The sequence below is a fragment of the Drosophila santomea genome, chromosome X, assembly GCF_016746245.2.
Source record: "Drosophila santomea strain STO CAGO 1482 chromosome X, Prin_Dsan_1.1, whole genome shotgun sequence".
Taxonomy (NCBI): domain Eukaryota; kingdom Metazoa; phylum Arthropoda; class Insecta; order Diptera; family Drosophilidae; genus Drosophila; species Drosophila santomea.
The window spans coordinates 22,313,679-22,334,987 of record NC_053021.2 but is presented as its reverse complement, the minus strand read 5'-3'; the positions used below and the strand labels follow the sequence as shown (position 1 = coordinate 22,334,987).

Here is a 21,309-nt window from a genome sequence, read left to right as displayed (position 1 = left end):
TAGTCTACGGATTCGTGGTAATCTTCTCTCTGGTAGCTTGGTTCCTGAAGCGCTGCCTGGACCTCAGTCACTCGCTGGTCATGTAAAGAGTGGGAGAGCCAGAAGTTCGGTTTCGAGCAGAAGGAGGTGGGGCTACAGGGCCCGATATCTCTAATCTAGCCCAATGTTTATCCAGCCAGGTAGGAGTGCGAGCCATGTGTGTTTGGGGTATGGTAGTTAAGTTTCCAGAACATATCGGACCGGCAATCAATAATGGACTACCTTATCGGGCTCGCACCTTTCGCCAGGGAACCACGGCTAGTGCTACAGTGAAAACGGCCAAAGACGAGTTGCAGATACTTTTTTTATAAGGAGCCTAATTCGTTATTTATTTAGCGTTCTTAAGTATTGTTATATACTCGTGATTTGGTTTTAATACATTGCATTGCATCCACTTCAAATGAGATCTTGGGTTATACAGAAGGGGGTTTGTTCCTCCCATTTTCCAAAGTTTATAGGGAGGGCTCACTGTAGCTCCGAAGTACCTGGCGGTTGTTATCTGGCCGAGTTGGGCACATGTCGATGGCTGTTCGATCGACACGGTTGGTCTGTGGGCCGCGCGGCGCCCTCCTGCTGCTCCTCCTAGTCTTGCTTAGTGCCTTGGTGGTTCTTCATAAGGTCACCCAGTCACCGCTCCTTAACCAGACGAAAATCCTGCAGGATCACTTAAGGGGGCAGCACGGGCGGTATGTCCGATCCACACGAACCATTCTCCTTTGGACCGATTTTTTTGGTGATCCGCGATGGAAGCTTTCCTGGGACACTCTGGGACCGCAGGAGCTGCGCGATGAACTCCACTGTCCGGTCTACCAGTGCGAGATCAGCAACCAGCACGCATTCCTGCCCGCAGTGGAACTCTATGACGCCATTGTCTTCCATGCGGCGGAGATGTTTCCGCTCCTGCGCCCGGTGCCTCCTCAGAGAAGCCCCTACCAGGCCTACGTATTCGCGTTGATGGAACCGCCCGGGGAGACTAAGCATCGACTGGACGACGAACAGGGGTTCTATAACTTCACCATGACTTATCGAATTGATTCAGATGTATTTTGGCCCTACGGGCAGCTGCTGGACATCGCAACCAACGCCGTGGTGGCGCCCAGTGTGAAACCGCATTGGTGGAAACCTCCTGCGACTTTTAATGACTCCCTGGTGTGGGACTTCTGGTCGGGAAAAACGAAAACGGCCGCCTGGTTCGTCTCGCATTGCGAAACGTTGTCGAGAAGAGAGGTCTTGGCTAAAAGGCTTCAGGAATTTTTTGACGTGGACATCTACGGCAAATGCGGAACACTCAGGTGAGCGAAATTATACAGCAACACGTATGCAGCTATCCTGAGATCTCCGAAAAAAATATATTAAAAATATTTAATTAGTTTTAGGTTTTACAAGTCAATGTTATATAAGTCATATGCATGATTGTAGACCATGATATCTAAGAAATTTCGGATAAATCGGTTTAGTAGTTTTGTCGCTTTAATGGAAAGTATTTCTTTTCGCCAATTTTTCACCAAATCGCGTAATTTAATTTGGCATCTCGTATCCCTTTTATATCTTATGGGTTGAAATATGAAGAACGCAAACTTAACGAAATACCTTAAGTTGGTAACAACCGACGGGCATGCAGGTACCTTTTGTATTAAATTCAGAATTTGTAATGGCACATATACAGCTGATACTTACTTACTAAATGTTGATCCCATTTCAGCTGCCTCCGGGGTGATCCGCGCTGCGACGAGATGTTGGACACCGACTACTTTTTCTACCTGGCATTCGAGAACTCGCTGTGCGACGACTACGTGACGGAGAAGCTTTTCGATGCCCTCCAACGAACCGTAATACCAGTGGTTTTTGGCGGAGCGGACTACTCGCGCATCCTGCCCCCCCACTCGTTCATCGATGCTAATCGCTTCGAGACCGTGGAAGAGCTGGCCAAGTACATGAGCTACGTGGCTGGGGATCCGGATTTGTATGTTAGCTACTTCTGGTGGCGCCGCCACTACCGCTTGGTATCCAGCTCTCCGTTTTGCGAACTTTGCGCACGGCTCCATGCTCCCGCGTTTGGCCACAAAACGCAGTTCTACGACGACATCCAGTCCTGGTGGTTCAACAGTTGCCGCTTGGAAAGCCGAATACGATTGTGAACTGTGCCCGGATTAGAACAAGATAGTTGCAACCAGCAGCACAGTCGAATCGAAAGAGAGCGAGACGCACTTTGTATCTCCCGCCCGCCATCTGTTTGGGTTTACTCATGTGAGGAAACAAACTCAGGTCGGATTGGACCAAAATGGGAGACGGTTGTCGGCGTAGGCAAATAAGTAGGTATTTTGTTGGGAATTGGATTGTTTGTATTTAAATAAGGAGTATGAATTATTCTTATTAGCAAATAAAATGTTTAATTTGAAATTCAATTCTCGACCAAAATAAACGTGGAGATACATTCAATATTGTATCACTAATAACCTTTTCAAGGCTGCCGGCTGATCAAATTTAAAACTGTTGTAGTTTTTATTGTATGCGAGTACACGCGACAAATTTTCATGCATAATGTCTTCGTAAGAAGACCGTTGACCAGTGCTACCATGTTTCCGAGTGAATACTAATAAACCAGACTGGCCTGGTATTTCTAAAAAACTGAGGAGGTATTTTCATGTTTCATTCCATATCGTTATAAGCTACCTTATTTTTAGCTCTGCCAGTCGATTGTGTATTTCAATAAATAAGTACGCATAAGTAAGCATAAGAGGGCCGAAGAGAGGACTTCTTCCATCACTAAAACCGTTTGTTAAGCCAACGTATGTAATACATTGTTACTCGGATCGCAACTAATGTTTAATATTTATTACTACTCTGATGACTTAGTATTGACAAGTTAATGTTAAAGAATCAGATGTTAAAAGTTACCAACAATAAAACGCGAAGAAAAGATTGGCATACGTGTTCGAGTGTTCTATGTATGGCAGATGAAATTGTTATAGTTGCCAATAAAGATTCCGGCAAAATGGGAATTGGGAATGTAATGTTGCGCATTGCCATTACATCCAAGCCATTACATTTCCGAGTTATTGTTTTAGTTTAGAGGTTAGTTTACCTTTTTTGTGTTAGAGACTGCAGCTAATTAAGTATATCACGGAAAAATATCGATGAACCTTTTTAAATATTCGCCAGCCCTAGGTATCGCAAAATTGTCACATAACAGTGTGCTGATTTTAAGCATATCGATAAGTAGTATTATATATGCAAAGATGATTGTATTGTAATCGATGTTTAAGTACATAATTGTTTGGATTTTTTTAGGAAAAGCATTAAAATATCGATATATCAAAGTATTACTTTTAATATTTTTTTTGTACTTATTTCTATATTCAAACAAAAATTTTATTGAATAAATGTTTTAGCAGAAAATAACACCCACCACCCAATGACACCCACTACTTATTAGCAAATAAAAATTACTCTTCAGAATACTATTTCACTTATATTCAAAATTCAACTTAAAGTGCTACTTCTTTCGGGCAATAAAGATTTCAACTTGAAATTCAATTAAATTTAGTGAAGCTTTACGACGACATCAGGGCCTTTCGTGATAAGCATCCCCTCATTATAATAAAGACTCAAACGTTTTTTAAAAAGTATTTACAAATTGTTTACTGCAACCATAAGATTGTACCTAATTTATTTAATTGTTGATGTGCCGTACTTCTAGCGCTTTTTCATTTCGGAGTGACGACAAAACCAAACCGACAAAACCAAAAGAATACGTCTAAAAGTATTTATTATTTACATATGTCATAAGTTATTTAATTTAATAAAAGTATTTGCTTAGCATGTGGTTTGAGGGAGGGAGAGATCGAAACTTTGAATAATTGATTACCAGGGAAAATCTATTACCTGTTGGACTCAGTAATCTCAGCATTCAAACGGACGGACAGACAGTCGGATGTCCATATTGACTCGCCTAGTAATCCTTTGAAGATCAAATACAGTAGAATCCGGTTATAACGACTCCGCTTATAGCGTCAGTCCGGTCATTGCGACGGAAACACGATGGCTTGGTTGGTCCCCATACAAAGTTATATGAAAGGACTTCAGGTTAGTACGTCTCCGCTTTTAGCGACAAACCGCTTATACCGACGAGATTTTTCATAATTCAACCGGGTATTCCGACGTGCCACACAAAAAATACAGCAAAATACTGCCAACAAATTTAAGCATCAGACGACTCTGTTAGAAATGTATGTTTCTATTCGTGACGGACGTCACAAAAATGTTTACAGCGTGCGTGTGCAGACCTCCTCATGCCTATATTCCATGAGATGTCCCGTTATATTTCTAATTTTTTCGGATTTTTACTTATGAAAAACCATGTTATTTAATAAAATTTATTAAATTTTTTGTTTGATTAACAATTAATTTGTTTTATGTTAAAACATATTACGAACATAGCAACCCTAAAATAAACAAAAAAAATATTTTGTTTCCACCTTTCTGTATAACCGGATTCTACTGTATATTGTATAGAAAGGCATATGTACCCGCACAAACGGCGATTTTTTTGGCATGGACATACACAAGAAATTAATATACTATTGTAAACTCTTTTCCATACCAATCTGTCCATCCGTTGGGAAACTATAAGATATGGATAGAGCATACAGACTCTTCAAACTCTTAACGCTTTCACGTAAACACGATTCCTTAATACATTTGATGTTCGCAGATTCGGATTAAGCTCAACGAAACGTGGTTAGCTACAATAGTGCATGCCTGGAGGCCTTGTCGCTTACTTATGAGTTCATATTCTTGTCGCACTTAACTTATATGTGCCCTGGCCCCTGTTATAATCAAATTTCAAATAAATCGGAGGAGGTTGTGAAAAGCGTTAGCTTTCTCAAATATAAGATTACCGACAAACATAGCTGGGTGCCGAAAGGGTTAGCTTAATTTTAACAGCAGTCGATTATGTGAATATGCACGATATGCAAATATCACATGTAGTCTACAATATTTTCAGGGCTGAAACATGTTTACGAACGCATGCGTCAGAAATCAAGACTAGATAAAATGTCAAGCGTCATATGACAGTGACGTAGATGACAGCGCTCCTCTTTTCACAGAGCCTTTTGCAGAGCTTTGAAGCTTTCGTAGCAGCCAAAATTCCACAGGGGTAACAAATAGCGTAACAAAAGGGCAATGTCAGCTGTGGAAGGAAACTTCCTTGAGTACAGTGCTTTACAAAGCTCTATGCAGCTTTGGCAGGATATACCGTTGACGCGCCGTAACGCTGCTTCTCCTCTGCTGACGTCGCTGCTGACGAAAAGCACTTCCTACGGAATTTCACGACATTTAATTCATTCTGTTCTAGATTTCCCGATAGTTCAAATCAGAGGTAAAGCCCCCGAAGCGAATCGAAACGAAAAACCACAAGTCCTCTAAAACCAAACTACGCTAGTCGCCTGTGCTCTCCATTTTTGGTTATTTTAAAGTATATGCCAAAATATTATCTCCAAAAAGAAGCGCGATAAATGTGATTCTTTTTTTTTCGTACAAATGAAGTTTTTTCGATAATTGTGTGCAAAAGAGTGAGACGTAAGTTGCATAATTTCCTAAAAATAAACTCCGGGAAATTCAGAAGCGTAAAATTTTTTCAAAGTGGGTATAGGCATACGAAAAGTTACAGTTACAGTTACAGTGGGCTCCCATACCCATCCATATATAATTCTAGAGTTCAACTTTTCTAAGTGACGCGTGTATGTGTGCTCAAGTGTGTGTGATTTATAGTGCGTGGGCGCTGTCTCTTTTGCACGAATACCGACTCGCTCGCACTTATCAGAAATTCAGACTCTAAAGCATCGATTTTTCCCAACAATTCACATTAAAAAGGAGAAGAAAATGAAAGAAAAAGGAAGAAGAAATTGGCAAAATAAAAGAAGGAAAGAAATGAGAAAAAATGGTACTACTGCCCTTTTTAACGGATAGAGAGTGGGAAAAGCGGCATTCGACGCTCACTTTTACTCGCATTTTTCGACATACATATATTGTAAAACGTACTTGTTTTTTTTTAACTTTAATTCAATATCAAGATCAACTAAGACTGGACCGTTGTGCCAAGTGACATGTGTGCGAAAATTGAAGCTATTTAAGCTTTTGAAAGGAAGTGCATCAACAAAAGATATTTAAATAATAATATCTGGTCTATATAGTTGACATTGATAACAAAAACAATTGGTTCTTAGTTTTTCCAGCCAAAGTTACCTTGCAAGAATTTCTATGTGGATTTAAATTTGCTTTATATTTGTTACCACAATGATATTAAATGGATTTTTCATGTAGATCCCTAAAAATATAAAATCTTCGTGTCCATTGAGACTATGGTGCCTATATTCATTGCATTAAAAGTCGGAGAACTTTTTAAAGTTTTATTTTGTTTGTAAAACCTGTTCAAAGGTCTATATGTGAATTGGGATGTAATACTTCTATGACACAATATTCGCGATGGGTTATAACCTTGCAATGCATTATATCCTTTTTAGAACCTGATTTTGCAATATTCTTCTGAAAATGTAAATTTCGTATACTGTACTTAAAGATTTAATCAAAAAAAAAAAAAATCGTTTCGTATTGATGTATAAAGTGGTATGAAATCAAAGAACTCAACTTTAAGTTCTTTATACGAGATAAGTGACAAACAAGACAAAAAAAAAATAAGAAATGGTAAATCTGCACTGTCCTGAATGCAAATAATTTGTATAAACAATGTGTCAGAATATATGTTGCCTATTTTTACGGGCAACGAAATATTCCTTCCTGCTTTGCGAGTGTGAGTTTCTCTGTGTGTGCGTGTGTGTAGGGCTTTGAGCTTTGACTGAGTCAACTACTGCTGTTGCGTCTCTCTTTTGGTGGTGTGGTGGGAAAGCTCTGGCAATTCGGCAAGTTCACGTGTAGGTACACAATCGAGCGCTTTATATATGTATATACATATGTACGTACATAAGTATGTATCAAATTTTCCGCAAACGATTTTTGTTTTTGGATATTCTTTAGGTTTTTCTTTAAACTTAAGCGATAACGGCTGGAACATCCGAAAAAACAACCGATAAGGCGGCGGTGAGTGGGCGGGCAAATCGATGCATTGCTTAAGAACCCAAAAAACCATCATATTATAGACACCCCAGTTTCGATACCGGTTCGATTTCGAGAGACGTGCATATCTTACATAATCCCTCCTCTGCTCCTCCCACCCGCAGTTCCAAGACCCCATCCAACTAGAACTAAACTGAATTCTACGTAGTCGCTGTAACCACACCGCCACCTCCATCTCCAGTACGATTTTGTATTCGACCGGAGTCAGTAAGTTTTACGACCTATTTGCAGACCGATTTCGATGTCTCCGCAATTAGATAATGCTTAAGCTACCAAAGGGCCTAAAAAAGAAAAAGAAGAAGTCGAAAAAGGATCAGGAGCTCTTCACCGAGGAGGAGCTCGAGCAGTACAAGCGCGACCTAAAGGCCAAACAGGAGGCGGCGGCCACAAAGTCGGACGCCGGCGAATCCGACGGAGCGGCATCAGACGTTGAGGCCCACTACGAGCCAGTAGCCTCTAAATCGGTGTTAGGATCGGGATCATCCTCTAGCAACGCCCACCAACAGGTATCGGATCAAAATCAGGGAGCTGCCGGCGGCGACGAGGAGTGGGCCAAATTTAAGGCACTAACCTCTGGCGTCGATAGCATTCTACATAAAACCCAGGACGAGCTCGATCGAATCAAGAAGGAGTCCTTTTACCAGCGCCTACCCTCTGCTGCCGAGAAAAAGAAACAGGAGGAGGAGGAGGCAGCTCGCCTTGAAGCCGAGCAGCAGGAGCGGGAAAGGCGGCGCCTGGTGCAGATCGAGGCCCAACGGGACAAGTTAGCGGAGGCGGTTGTTCAGCTATCTGAATCAGAAGAAGAGGCAGGCGACTACGAGGCCGATGACATCTTTGCCACCGACTACATTGAGGCTATCACCAGCGGCGAGCTTCAACTAGCCGTTCTACCGGATTCCCCCGTACTTGCCGACGACGGTCCCGATCCCTTTGACACCGCATACGCGGAGAAGGTTATTGTTGGTGCCGAACGAGCAAAGAGCAACAAGAAGCTACTGAGTCTCGGTGCAGCCGTTGAGGTTTTATCCGGTCGCGTGGACCGGGAGCACGCCGTCGCCTTAGCAAATCCCAAGCGGAAGTTAAGGAAAGGTATACAGAATCTCCTTCTTAGCGAGAGCGTGGAGTTAGCTGATTCGGAAGCGGATCTTCTGACTGCCACTTCGAACGCCGAGCCGCAGCATAATCTGCTTGACGATCTAGACGAGGAACTGCCCGAGTCCTCGGTTCCCATTGATCTTAGTGTCTCCTTGCATTTGCACTTGATTAAGCACAAGCAGCCCGTCGAGAAGAAGGACGAGCTCGAGCAGCAAGATCAGGAAAGTCAGCTGCTTAACCCGGATCTATCTGAGTTCGATGCACTCAAAGACGAGGAGGACGACGAGTTCGCCGAACTAGCCGCGGAATCGCTGACCAAAAAGGAAGAGATCACTATCGTTAGCCAGGTTGTTTTGCCTGTCGCACAGCTGCCCACTGAAGCATTTGGAGAAGGCAGTTGGGCCGAATTCGAAGAGCAACCGGACCAGGAATCAGGTAAGAGTTCTCCCTGCTTTTCTGTTTTGTGACTCTGTTTAATACATAAGTAAAAAAATGACTTATTACACATATGTATATGTATGTAAATATAGAATGTAGATTAGAGCGTTGTTGGTCTTGGTATTGTTGTATTATTATACAAGGTGCAGCCACTATACCTTTGTATAAATGTTAAGATTTCGAAAACCTAAGAGCTTGCAGATTTAACTATTGGTATTCCTATTTTTGCTTCTTGCATTTCGCTTACTCAATGAAAGTACCATCAATGTACCTTTTTGCTTGGAATAAAGTTCTATGAGTATTTTTATAATATTAATACAAAATTTAGTTGGCATTGAAAGAGCAGATACATGGAGGTTTGCACAGTTTACGTCTGGATTAATATATGTTTTTATAAAAAATATAAAAAAAGCTGTAGATGGAGAGGCATACAAAATCAATTTGTACAATCCATTACTCAAGTAAAGTCCTTTCAAATTTTCTAACCAACCAAATTACTCCTGTTTTACCCCCAAAGAAAAACCCAAGCGCCCGCCACCACCAGTCCGTCCGCCCACAGGACCTCATATTGTACCCGGAGCGATTTACGTGTCGGACGACGAGGAGGAGAACCCGGAAGACGATCCTTTTAACACCAATTACGCGGAGCAAGTGATTAAAAAGACCACTGTTCTTGAGGAAGACGACGACTTTGATCCGCGTGCGGAGGAACCAGCCACTGGGCCTTCCTTCTTAGCAGCTCCACAACGCGACCTTCTCGCTGGAAGTGCTACCGACCTTAGCCAGGTGGTTCCCGCGCCTTTGGCGCCGACTTTAAGTGTCGACCAAGAGGCAGAGGACTTTGATCCCTTCGATACCTCGGCCGTATCGGATCTGGTGCAACCCAAGTCTACGGAACTGCGCTTTCTGGAGCGCGAGCTCCTTAACGATCCGAGCGGAGACGGAGGTACCCTCAAACACTCTCTGAGTGACCCGGACTTTGATCCACGAGCGGATCAAGAAGAACCAGCAAAACCGCAAGAAAAATTAGAGCAAGTACAGACGGATTTCGACACATCCCGTCGAAAGTCCTCTTTGAGTCTAAACATCCAGGCCAAGAGTGTGGGCTTCCTGGTACCTGCACCAGATCTTCTCGGAGCGGGTAATGAGTTGGGATCTGGTAAGAAGCCACTGACGCCGTACTACGCACCATCCGACAATCTCTTGCAGGAGCGTGAACGCGAAGTTGAGGACGTTGACCCCTTCGATACGTCCTATGTGCCCGAGGCAAAACTCAGCGATATAGAGCTGAAACATATTGAAAAGGATTTGATCTCCGAACCCACGAATCTGCGTCACAGCCTTTCCGACCCAGATTTTGATCCCCGTGCTCCACCTACTCCGGTTCCCGCTGAAGTCTTACTGGCCGTCGAGGAGAATATTGATATCAAGGTCTTGACTCCCGCTCAAGAGCGAAAGAAGCTAAACAAATTAGGTGGCAGCGGCAAATCGGAGGAGGAAATAGACCCATTTGACACCTCCATAGCGGCAAATCTGCAGCCGGGTCAGACTGAGTTAAAACTTCTAGAAAACGAACTATTGCCGGAAACAAAGACTTCGGTGACTGACGTCCTTGACGTGCAAAGCGACGCTCAGGAGTTGGGCTTGGGCGACAAGGTCCTCACGCCTTCGACGCACTCAAGACCGTCCCTGCCCGCCCAGGATATTGACCCGTTTGACACTTCAATTGCGGAGAATCTAGGGCCTGGCGAGGCAGAGATAAAGCTGCTGGAAAGCGAGCTGATCGAACGTTAATATTAGATATATAAACTATCTTTTATCGCAGAGAAGTAGAATCCGAAATCATGGCGAATCCTTTTTTGATGGACGAAGACCTGGATGGTTGCGATGCAGCTGCCAACCCGTTTCTCATGCAATCAGAACCTGAACCTAGTACGGATAATCCTTTTGGAGCAGGTTTGTACCGATTTCAATTCAATTTCACAGGTATTTCTTATTTTTTATGAGAGAAAGTAGGTAGGTTCAGCAAACAGAAGCTTATCTACACTTGTAGTTGACATCAAACAGAAACCTTCGTACTGAGGAGTGACGATCGCAACCTTACATACACTATCTAAAATTAATTCCGCTCGAAATTATTTCGCTCGTTAAAAAAGAACATTTTCCAGTGAAGAGATAAATATTTTTAGTTGAATATAATTTTTTGTCACAAAATATAACGGCATTCGTAGATTGAAGCTGGAAGTATCACTAAATCAAACTAGGACAACTAACTAACTAACTAACCTTAAATAAGATTCTAAGTCAGTATACTGGACCTTGAAATTTTTTATCCTTGAGTTTGTTTTTGGCTTCTAAGCTGTTCGCCGTTTTCCGAGAGTCAACTAGTGTTATGGTTCAAACTTATGTAACATTATACTTTACTCAATAATACAACATAATTGAAAGCTGCTGAAATGTTATTTCGGAATTGCAAAATATAATATATTTATTAACTGTTCACTACCATACTTAGCTACCGGCGCCTCAAATCCATTTGCCTTTGGCGCCGATGATCTCGAGTTGGGGGCGGAACCGGAAGCGGAAGCTGCCCATGACAACGATCTTGACCCGGCAATGAGTTTCTTTGGCACTACGATCGAGGCGGAGGACGATGCGTTGAGTTTGAAATCAGGCGCCGAGGAGGAGGACGAGGGCAAGAAACTGCCTCAGGCACAGCCACAGTTGCAATCGCACACGCACCCGCCCCCGTCACGCCCTCAGGCTCCTCCCCAGAGCACCCAAGACTTAATTAGTACGGTGTCCAGTCAGTTGGACGAAACTAGTTCGGAGCTACTAGGTCGTATACCTGCCACCCGATCGCCCAGCCCGGTTTCGATGCGGGATCTGCACTCGCCGAGTCCTACTCCGGACTCGGGACTAGCCGATCTCCTGGATGTGTCGGTGGATAGTGGATCGAGTGCCCATACTCAAGGAATGGAGGCTCATTTAATAGGGGGAGTGGCAGGCGGGGTGCCGCTAGATAATCCCTTTGCAGTTCCGACAGCGGTGCCGAATATACAGGCGGCAGCTCCACTGCCTGCCACACCGATGAAACAACCCCCTCGCCCACCACCGCCTCGTCCTGCTCCCCCACGTCCCGCTCCTCCAGGTCAAGCTGCACCACAGAGACCTCCACCACCGGTGGCCGCAGCTGGTCCACCGCCAGCCGCTCCAGAAGCGGATGACCTTTTGGATATGTTTGGTACTACGGCAAGTAAGCCGGTCAAGCCGCCGCCACCCAAGTCTAAGGAGGACATACTGAGTCTCTTTGAGCAACCACATGCACCACCAGCCCCATCAGCATCCAAGCCGGACTTACTGCATGACGATCTGCCCGAGGCGATTGGGGAGGATGTGCCGCAGGAACAAGAGGAGCTGAACGAGGAGCAGAGGAACGGAAACAACTCACGAGATGAACCAGTATTTACTTCCCTACTAATACGACCGGACGAAAGCACCCATGACATAACCTCCCAACCACAGGCAGCTACTGGATTGGAACGGCAGGTGAATAATATGGCTGCACCACCGGGGGCCGCCAGCACGCAGAGGGCTACCACACCGGATATTGAGATCACCACGGTGGAGGATCTGCCGCGATCTGATGACGAGGATGAGCCGCAGGCTAAGCAGGAACCGGAGACAGATACGAAACCAAAAATCGAACCCGAAAGGGAGCCCGAAATCGTCTCTGATCACAGCCCCCCAACGGAAGGCCTAGTGACCACCCAGGCAGCTCTCGTCGATGATGAGCCCATAGCCAGTGAGCCCGAGCCGGAGCCGGAGCAAATGGACACCGGTCTAGACTTTCCGCTGGCTTCCAGCGGCCTGGCCAGCGGTCAGTTGTCCGCCAATCCCTTCGCCAGCCCCGAGGAGGAAGAGGAGCCGAACCTCGCACCCGTGCCAGCGGTAGTTGCCAATATATTTGCGGTGAACGATCCGGAACCGGAGATGGAAACACCGCAAGCGCCCAGCTATACGGCCAATATCTTTGCTTCCGAGCCAGACGAGTTTGACGCATTCTCAGCCAAGTTTGACTCGGTGAAGAAGGACAATATCAGCATTCTGGATGGTTTTGGCGGTTCCGGAGCGATAACGCCCACAGGCGGGGATGGTAAGTTCTATTAATCGAAAATATGAATAAGATTTAATAAAAAGACACTAAAAGAAGCTTCTATATCCATGCAGTAATCATAAATTTAAATAGTATGCTAATGTGGACCAAATAAGACTAAGGTACAACAAGAACAGGATTAAGAACAATTCATGATCAAATACATCGAAAACATTGATGTCTATATAACTAATATACCCGTTACTCGTATAGTAAAAGGCTATGCTAGATTTGTTGAAAAAAATGTAACAAGTTGAAGACAACGTTTTCGACCCTTCAGGCTATATGTGTATGTATATTCTTGATTAGGGCCACTAGTCGAGTCGATCTAGCCTGTCTGTCCGTCCGTATGAACGCTATGATCTCAGGTTGGAACTAAGCTTGAAGTTTATTACCCTAATGACCTCTCACTGCCACTAGCTGGGTATGACGGGTATCGGATAGTCGAGAAATCTTACTATAGCCTACTATATTGATTTAAATTATAGTTGAAGTTTATTAAATTAATGAATCGACGGTTTTTTTAGCTTGGGGAGATAGCGCTTTCGGATCGGCTACAATCTCGGCTAATGCTTTTGGCGACACCAATTCGGCGGATAATGGATTCGGCAACGAGGACGATGACTTCTATGCAATGCAGGCGCCCGCACGCGCAGATTCCGTGGAATCGGTGGACAAGGAGTTCAGCGTGGTTATCCGCCCGAAGGCTGAAGGAACTAGTGGGGTAGCCCCCCAGCTTGCGCCACCACCACCGCCGGCGCGTGGGGTTAACCAGGCACAGACCACATCCCCGCCTGGCTCAACCGTCAATCCGTTCGAGGATGTTAGTGGCTTCCCGGCTCCGGGACCGCCACCAGCCGATGGAACCGTCATTAAACGCACGGACTCGCAGGACACTCCACAGACACCGCTCTATGACGAGGATGTATCACAACCGCTGGAGGAGTTTCCGAGACTCCATTACATTGGACCCGGATGGGAGATGCAACTCCGGCAGCCCAACAAGAAGAAGATCACTGGTCAGCGCTTCTGGAAGAAAATCTTTGTTCGACTGGTGGTGCAGAACGATGTGCCGGTGGTGCAGCTGCTTAACCAGGCGGGCGATAAGCAACCCTTCCAAGAACTGCCCTTACAACCGTCGTATTCTGTGTCGGAGATCGGGGCTCAGCAGTATGACCAGTTCGGCAAGATTTTCACGATGAAACTACAGTACATTTTCTACAAGGAGAGACCCGGTGTTAGACCCGGTCAAGTAACAAAGGCGGAGCGGATCACAAATAAGCTGACCAAGTTCGCACAATACGCCATCGCTGGCGACTACGAAGGCGTCAAGGAGTTTGGCAGCGATTTAAAAAAACTAGGCCTGCCAGTGGAGCATGCGCCGCAGTCGTCCCAGCTCTTCAAGATTGGCTCAATGAACTACGAGGACATGAAGCAGTTCTCGGTCTGCATCGAGGAGGCATTGTTCAAGCTTCCGGCTCTGCGGGAGCGAGCGTTGACATACAAAATGGAGGAGGTCCAGGTAACCGCCGTTGATGAGATTACTGTGGAACAGGACTTCGAGGGCAAGATCCTCAAACAGATTGCCCGAGTGCGACTCTTCTTCCTCGCTTTTCTTACCGGCATGCCCACCATCGAGTTGGGCGTAAACGATATGTGGCGGCAGGGGAAGGAGGTTGTCGGCCGGCACGACATCATCCCGGTGGCCACCGAGGAGTGGATCAGGCTGGAGGCCGTTGAGTTTCATAGTGTTGTTAATCAGCAGGAGTACGAGAGAACGCGCACCATCAAGTAAGTAGAAAATGGCGTTATACATAATTTAAGGGTTAAAGGAACAAAAATAAAACGCTATCCCGATCCCGACCCCGTGCAGATTTCAACCGCCAGACGCGAACTATATTGAGCTGCTCCGCTTTCGTGTGCGTCCGCCCAAGAATCGCGAACTTCCGCTGCAGCTGAAGGCAACCTGGTGCGTCAGCGGCAACAAGGTAGAACTGCGGGCCGACATCTTGGTGCCGGGATTCACCTCCCGCAAGTTAGGCCAAATCCCCTGCGAGGATGTCTCCGTGCGCTTCCCGATACCCGAATGCTGGATCTACTTGTTCCGTGTCGAGAAGCACTTCAGGTGAGTATTTCCGGCAATAGTCATCTGGCTTTTGAGTATTTAATGGTACCCTGAAACAGATATGGCTCGGTTAAGTCAGCTCATCGGCGAACAGGCAAGATTAAGGGTATCGAGCGGATCCTGGGTGCCGTAGACACGCTTCAGGAGTCGCTGATCGAGGTGACCTCCGGACAGGCCAAATACGAGCATCACCATCGGGCCATTGTGTGGCGTTGTCCCCGTTTGCCCAAAGAGGGTCAAGGTGAGCTTTCCTTATGAAATGCATTTATACATTATCGATAAATAGTTTCCAAAATTCCATTTTTATACCCGTTACTCGTATAGTAAAAGGGTATACTAGATTCGTTGAAAAGTATGTAACAGGCAGAAGGAAGCGTTTCCGACCATATAAAGTATATATATTCTTGATCAGGATCAATAGCCGAGTCGATCTGGCCATGTCCGTCTGTCCGTCCGTCTGTCCGTCTGTCTGTCCGTATGAACGTCGAGATCTCAGGAACTACAAAAGCTAGAAAGTTGAGATTAAGCATACAGACTCCCAAGACATAGAAGCAGCGCAAGTTTGTCGATTCATGTTGCCACGCCCACTCTAACGCCCACAAACCGCCCAAAACTGCCACGCCCACACTTTCAAAAAATGTTTTGATATTTTTTCATTTTTATATTGGTTTTTTAAATTTCTATCGATTTGCCAAAAAACTTTTTGCCACGCCCACTCTAACGCCCACAAACCGCCCAAAGCTGCCACGCCCACACTTTTGAAAAATGTTTTGATATTTTTTCATTTTTGTATTAGTCTTGTAAATTTCTATCGATTTGCAAAAAAACTTTTTGCCACGCCCACCCTAACGCCCATAAATTTCCAAAAACTGTCAGTGTTTAAGACTCTCCTTCTCCCTTCCACCAGCTGAGTAACGGGTATCAGATAGTCGGGGAACTCGACTATAGCGTTCTCTCTTGTTTGGCCTAAAATGGAAACTATTCGGCGTTGGTGGTTGTGTTTGTGTTCCCATTTCGTGTTTAAAGTATTATGTCAAAACAAATCAAACAAATACACCTCTTAACGAGGTAAAAATGGTCACGAAAGCATCTTTTAAATGCAAAACTTTTCATATTAACCTTTTTGACGAAAAATATAGTTTCATTAAAATACAAAGAGGGGGTAATATTTATTTGCCTTATGCGTTTTCTTAAAATGTACATGCCGAAAAGGTACATTTCAGATATTGATTTTTTTATTAGTTGATATAATGTACCGTCACAAAATTTGACTTTTATTCAACAACGAAATGTATTTTAATCTGATAAATATTTAATTGGTTTTAATCATTTAATTTACACAAATGTGAACAAAATCTTAATTGGAAAACCGGCAATAAAAAGCTGTGATTCCTTATTTTTACCAGTCAATCGAAACAATCTCTATAATTTTATTTAATTGTTTATATCCACCATGCTTATTCAAAATATATGTTTAATTAATTGCGCCTTTTCGTAAGGTTTCAAGATGAATTTAATATTTATACCCGTTACTTGTAGAACAAAAGGTAGAAGAACGAATTTCTGACCATATAATTATGGATATCAGTATTCTTAATCAGGATCACTAGCCAAGTCGGTTCGATCATGTGCCATTTCTCTGCCCTTCCGTATGAACTTCGAAAATTTCGGGATCCTGAAAACTATAAAGCAAGACAATTAAGATAAGCAGATCTAGTGATGCAGACGCACAACCACCGAATTTCCAAAATTTCTTGAGTGCTGCGACAATAAGATACCTGTTATAGGAAGACATGGAGATAATCAAGCAAAATTGTCAAGATAATCTTCAAAAATAACATTGCCTGTAAGGCACATTTAAACATTCCTTTTCACAAGCGACGGAACACGGAAAAGGGATTCATCGGAAGCATGGTGGAATCCTTCTAGCTATAGTAGTATAGTATATTCGTACACTGTTCCTGTACGTCTTCCAAAATATGTTTTTCGGAATACTTCTAATGTAAGCGTTCCCTAGCAGCGACCGTAAAGGAAATCAATTTAGTAAATATAAGTAAATTACATTACATTAGCGGAGCCAAGGAACCGAAAGATCGAGCAAAGAAGAAAATAGGTATTCGAAAGATCGACTTTCAACCACCCTTGCGACACGAGTATCTGAATTTGTACTTGTATCGTCTGACCAAAGAGTAGTGCACTCGGTTCCTGAGACACAACTGGCCGTTAAAAAGTAGTTCTGGGCTCTCGATAATATTCGTAAAACATCCAACACGAAATTGGAGAGTTGTTGTTAAGTTTTATTTGAGAATATTATTCTCGTTTCAAATTTTTTTCTAAGTGAAATGTAATTATTAACTTTGCAATCCACCTTTTCAAAATTATTTTGAAACGATTAAAAACTGGAGTTTTTTGTAAAATTATTTTTTTTTTGTGAAAAAAAGATAGGAAAAAAGGAATATATAAACAAGGTTCAGTTACAAAATTGGTAAATTTTTCAATGTTTGTAGCAAAAATGTTCTCTCTGTAAGGACGTAGTATGACTTGTTAAACCCGTTACTCGTAGAGTAAAAGGGTATATTAGATTCGTTGAAAAGTATGTAACAGGCAGAAGGAAGCGTTTCCGACCATATAAAGTATATATATTCTTGATCAGGATCAATAGCCGAGTCGATCTGGCCATGTCCGTCTGTCCGTCCGTCTGTCCGTCCGTCTGTCCGTCTGTCCGTCTGTCCGTCCGTATGAACGTCGAGATCTCAGGAACCACCAAAGGTAGAAAGTTGAGTTTAAACATACAGACTCCAGAGACATAGAAGCAGCGCAAGTTTGTCGATTCAGGTTGCCACGCCCACTCTAACGCCCACAAACCGCCCAAAACTGCCACGCCCACACTTTTGAAAAATGTTTTGATATTTTTTCATTTTTGTATTAGTCTTGTAAATTTTTATCGATTTGCAAAAAAACTTTTTGCCACGCCCACTCTAACGCCCACAAACCGCCCAAAGCTGCCACGCCCACACTTTTGAAAAATGTTTAGATATTTTTTCATTTTTGTATTAGTCTTGTAAATTTCTATTAATTTGCCAAAAAACTTTTTGCCACGCCTACTCCAACGCCCACAAACCGCCAAAAACTGTCAGAGTTAAAGACACTCCTTCGCACTTCCACTAGCTGAGTAACGGGTATCAGATAGTCGGGGAACTCGACTATAGTGTTCTCTCTTGTTTTTGATTAGCATCACTAGGCGAGTAGATCTAGTAAAGAGGTTGGTTTGAACGTGCGCTTCTTTTTCTATGGAGCAATCGAAGGTTATGTTAGATCCCTCGACGCTTTGACTCGACCTTTGTACGGACGTAATGGCATATACTCGGTCGCAGTGATTTAATCTTTAACCTTTCGTATAGGTGCGTATACCACACATCAGCTGGTCTGCCGCATGGCACTTACATCGTATGACCAGATTCCAAGCGAACTGGCGCCATACGCTTTCGTGGAGTTCACTATGCCCGCCACGCAGGTCTCGCATACCACCGTGCGCTCCGTGAGTGTCCAAGATTCGGATGCCGATGAACCGCCAGAGAAGTACGTCCGCTATTTGGCACGGCACGAGTACAAGTAAGTAGCAATGAATTATGGAATCATGGTTACATTATCACCATTGGCTGAGTACAAGCTTCCAATCCAATTGATGTTATATTGGCTAAATTTCTTTGTATTACTGAGACATAACTGTAAAAAAAAATATTCCTTTGAAAACACATCGTTTTATGACAATTATTTTGTGTCCTGAAAAAGTTCAAATATTCATATTTGAAATATACATCAGCAATCAATCTGTCTCGACCCCCGACCACATTGCATCAAAATTATAAAAACACTTAAACAAACGTACAACTACTTATGCATAAATTTCCCCTCCAGGGTTGGCATCGAGACCACGCACGGCGAGTCCACGAACGCGTATTTGGCGGCAACGCGTCCTATTCGCGAGGAGCCGCCCAGCACGGCCACCAATCCTACTGCGTCCCCGGTCCCGCCCAGCGATTCGGACACGGACTCCAACTAAGCTGGCTATCCGCGCTGCTCCGGTGTTTATCCGGTGGCACACTAGGGCTCAATCTGATATTCACACTCCCATGTGAATGGAAAGGCGGTGCCACTGGCAGCAGCTTTTTGTAGATATTCCTCTTGCATGGGTTTCCTTATCGTTCTTGTTATATACTTACATGATACTTACATGATCCGTTTGCAATACAGCAATTAAAGAGTGCGAGTAAAGCAGACAAAGGAAAAAGCTTACGCTGTGTAAAAAGCCAAATGAACGAAGTCGAGTCGAGATCTGTGGATCCATCAGCCGGCGAGCAGAAAGCTAAAGCATCTTACGTAACCTTTAATCTATGAACCATATAACCACAGCCATAGTCACCCGACCTAACCCAGCCAAGCCCTAAAAAATTAAACTTCGTTACTTGTAGACATATGATCACGTTAATTTTAATTGAAATCAGACCAGAATCGTACTTAAAGTCAACCCATACATAGTGGTTATTATCTCAAGACACTAAAACTCATACAAGCGAACGAAGAAACAATAAAAGGAAGTTTTCCGAAGGCAGAAAAAAAGCGAATTCCCCTCTTAGCGTTTAAAAGCATAGGCTCAAATGCACATAATCAATACAAAATGGAGCTGCTACCTTAAATAAGATTACACATCGCTGGCTCCAGTTTCCAACTTCGCATAATGTTAACGTTAGCATTACCGTGTAAGTTTCTGGTGCAAGCTGCCAGCTTCGCATAGATTAATCAACACTGGAGTGAGCTGCCAGCCTTAGAAGACGTTAACCTACCCTGGAACGAGCTGCCAGCTTTATAAAGTTAACCAACACTGGTCACCATACATATGGGGTGTCAAACTTGAAACTATCCATAGCCATCAGCTACACTTAGGTGTATACATAAATTTATACTAATTTAATAAATTTAGAAATGAATTGAAAACTACAAGCAAAAGCAAAAACGTGAACGAAAATGCATATTCAAATGTTATTGTTGTGAATTAAATTATATTCAAACTAAACTACAAAGTAATGGGAAACAATATAGGCAAATTATCTTTGTTGACGCAAAAAGTGTATAAGAAACCGAAATGCTATATTTATTTAAAACCTAACGAAGATATTCATATACATTTGCCATACATACTGATTTGTTGATTGTGTTTTAGAAAAATTTCATGCAAATAGATTTGTTAATTGCGTGTTAAATGAATATATTCTTCATCCCAGACTAACAACCTCCCAAAGGCTTAAATTTTTTCGATTTCATGTCCTCTCCATAACGCAATAATTCATGTCGAACAGCTCTACTACGAACTCTTAAAACGACTCTCAATGGAATATTAATATAAATAGTGAATGTGTATATTCTACCCCTAAGAAATGAATCTTTATTCATGTATTATGTATGTTACATTATTTAAGTTTAATTCTACATATATTATATCGTATATACCATATATATTGTATGTACAATAAAAAAGAAGGAAATCTATGCAAACAAACCGTTCGGTTGACAAACACTCTCACATGTTATATTTATATAATAATTATACAAAAATCGACGGTCCCGACGCGATATATGCCCCGATGCATATTCTTATGTGGGCATATACTGCGCTGGAATTAGTTGCTATTATACAAATATGCGGCGCAAGCCAAAAGGTATTAACCGAAAAACTAAAAACAATATAATGAATTATTATGAAGGAACAATATCTAGTAAAATGAGAAAATAAATATTGAGACAACAAATATTAAGCAATGCAAACTGTCACCTTGGCTTTATCTGGGAATTTTTATTGGTCTTTCACTTAGATTACCACCAATTCTGTTTGGCTTAGCCGTGCTTAGTGTGGTATTTTTATTTCTTTACCCAATGACCATTTTCGCAATGTACATCCTTGTAAATGATGATATCCAGATCAAAAATTTCAAATAGATTGTTTTTGAGGGTTGTTGTACCCGTTACTTGTGGCGGAATTACTAAAATCGGTGAAAAGCGGTTCCGACCCTATAAAGAATAAATGTATACATACATAATCGTGATCCGAATCACCAGATCAGTCAATCTATTGATATCATTTATCAAAGATATCGCATTAAAGACTTCTCAACAAATATCCAAAAAAGAGTATCTTCCATGTCTCTAGTAGAGACATTAATGTCTTTGGTTTAACCCTGTAGAGACTGTAGTAGCATGTACTATGTATTATGAAATATTTATTTTTTAAATGTAATTTATTTTTTTTAGAAATTCTTTGTTT

At 42.9% G+C, this 21,309-nt stretch overlaps 3 protein-coding genes across 7 annotated transcripts; all 3 read left to right on the top strand.

The window, feature by feature from the left end:
* Positions 1-341: 341 nt before the first annotated feature.
* On the top strand, positions 342-2,478 carry LOC120456566 (alpha-(1,3)-fucosyltransferase C). Its single transcript, XM_039643447.2, has 2 exons — positions 342-1,331; positions 1,742-2,478. The coding sequence occupies exons 1-2, from the start codon at positions 556-558 to the stop codon at positions 2,175-2,177; spliced, it is 1,212 nt and encodes a 403-aa protein (XP_039499381.1). The 5' UTR covers positions 342-555; the 3' UTR covers positions 2,178-2,478.
* A 2,754-nt stretch (positions 2,479-5,232) lies between these two features.
* LOC120455271 (protein stoned-A) lies at positions 5,233-10,503 on the top strand. 5 transcript variants are annotated; one of them, XM_039641274.2, is made up of 3 exons: positions 5,233-5,422; positions 7,408-8,706; positions 9,227-10,503. In XM_039641274.2, the coding sequence occupies exons 2-3, from the start codon at positions 7,437-7,439 to the stop codon at positions 10,501-10,503; spliced, it is 2,547 nt and encodes an 848-aa protein (XP_039497208.1). In that variant the 5' UTR covers positions 5,233-5,422; positions 7,408-7,436. The 5 variants fall into 5 exon arrangements, with proteins under 5 accessions (XP_039497208.1, XP_039497207.1, XP_039497211.1 ...); XM_039641273.2 differs by having other exon boundaries at positions 7,281-8,706; XM_039641277.2 differs by lacking the exon at positions 5,233-5,422 and adding an exon at positions 5,443-5,622.
* A 48-nt stretch (positions 10,504-10,551) lies between these two features.
* On the top strand, positions 10,552-19,554 carry LOC120455270 (protein stoned-B). Its single transcript, XM_039641272.2, has 7 exons — positions 10,552-10,665; positions 11,225-12,865; positions 13,393-14,656; positions 14,739-14,990; positions 15,050-15,231; positions 18,392-18,602; positions 18,909-19,554. The coding sequence occupies exons 1-7, from the start codon at positions 10,554-10,556 to the stop codon at positions 19,051-19,053; spliced, it is 3,807 nt and encodes a 1,268-aa protein (XP_039497206.1). The 5' UTR covers positions 10,552-10,553; the 3' UTR covers positions 19,054-19,554.
* Positions 19,555-21,309: the final 1,755 nt, after the last annotated feature.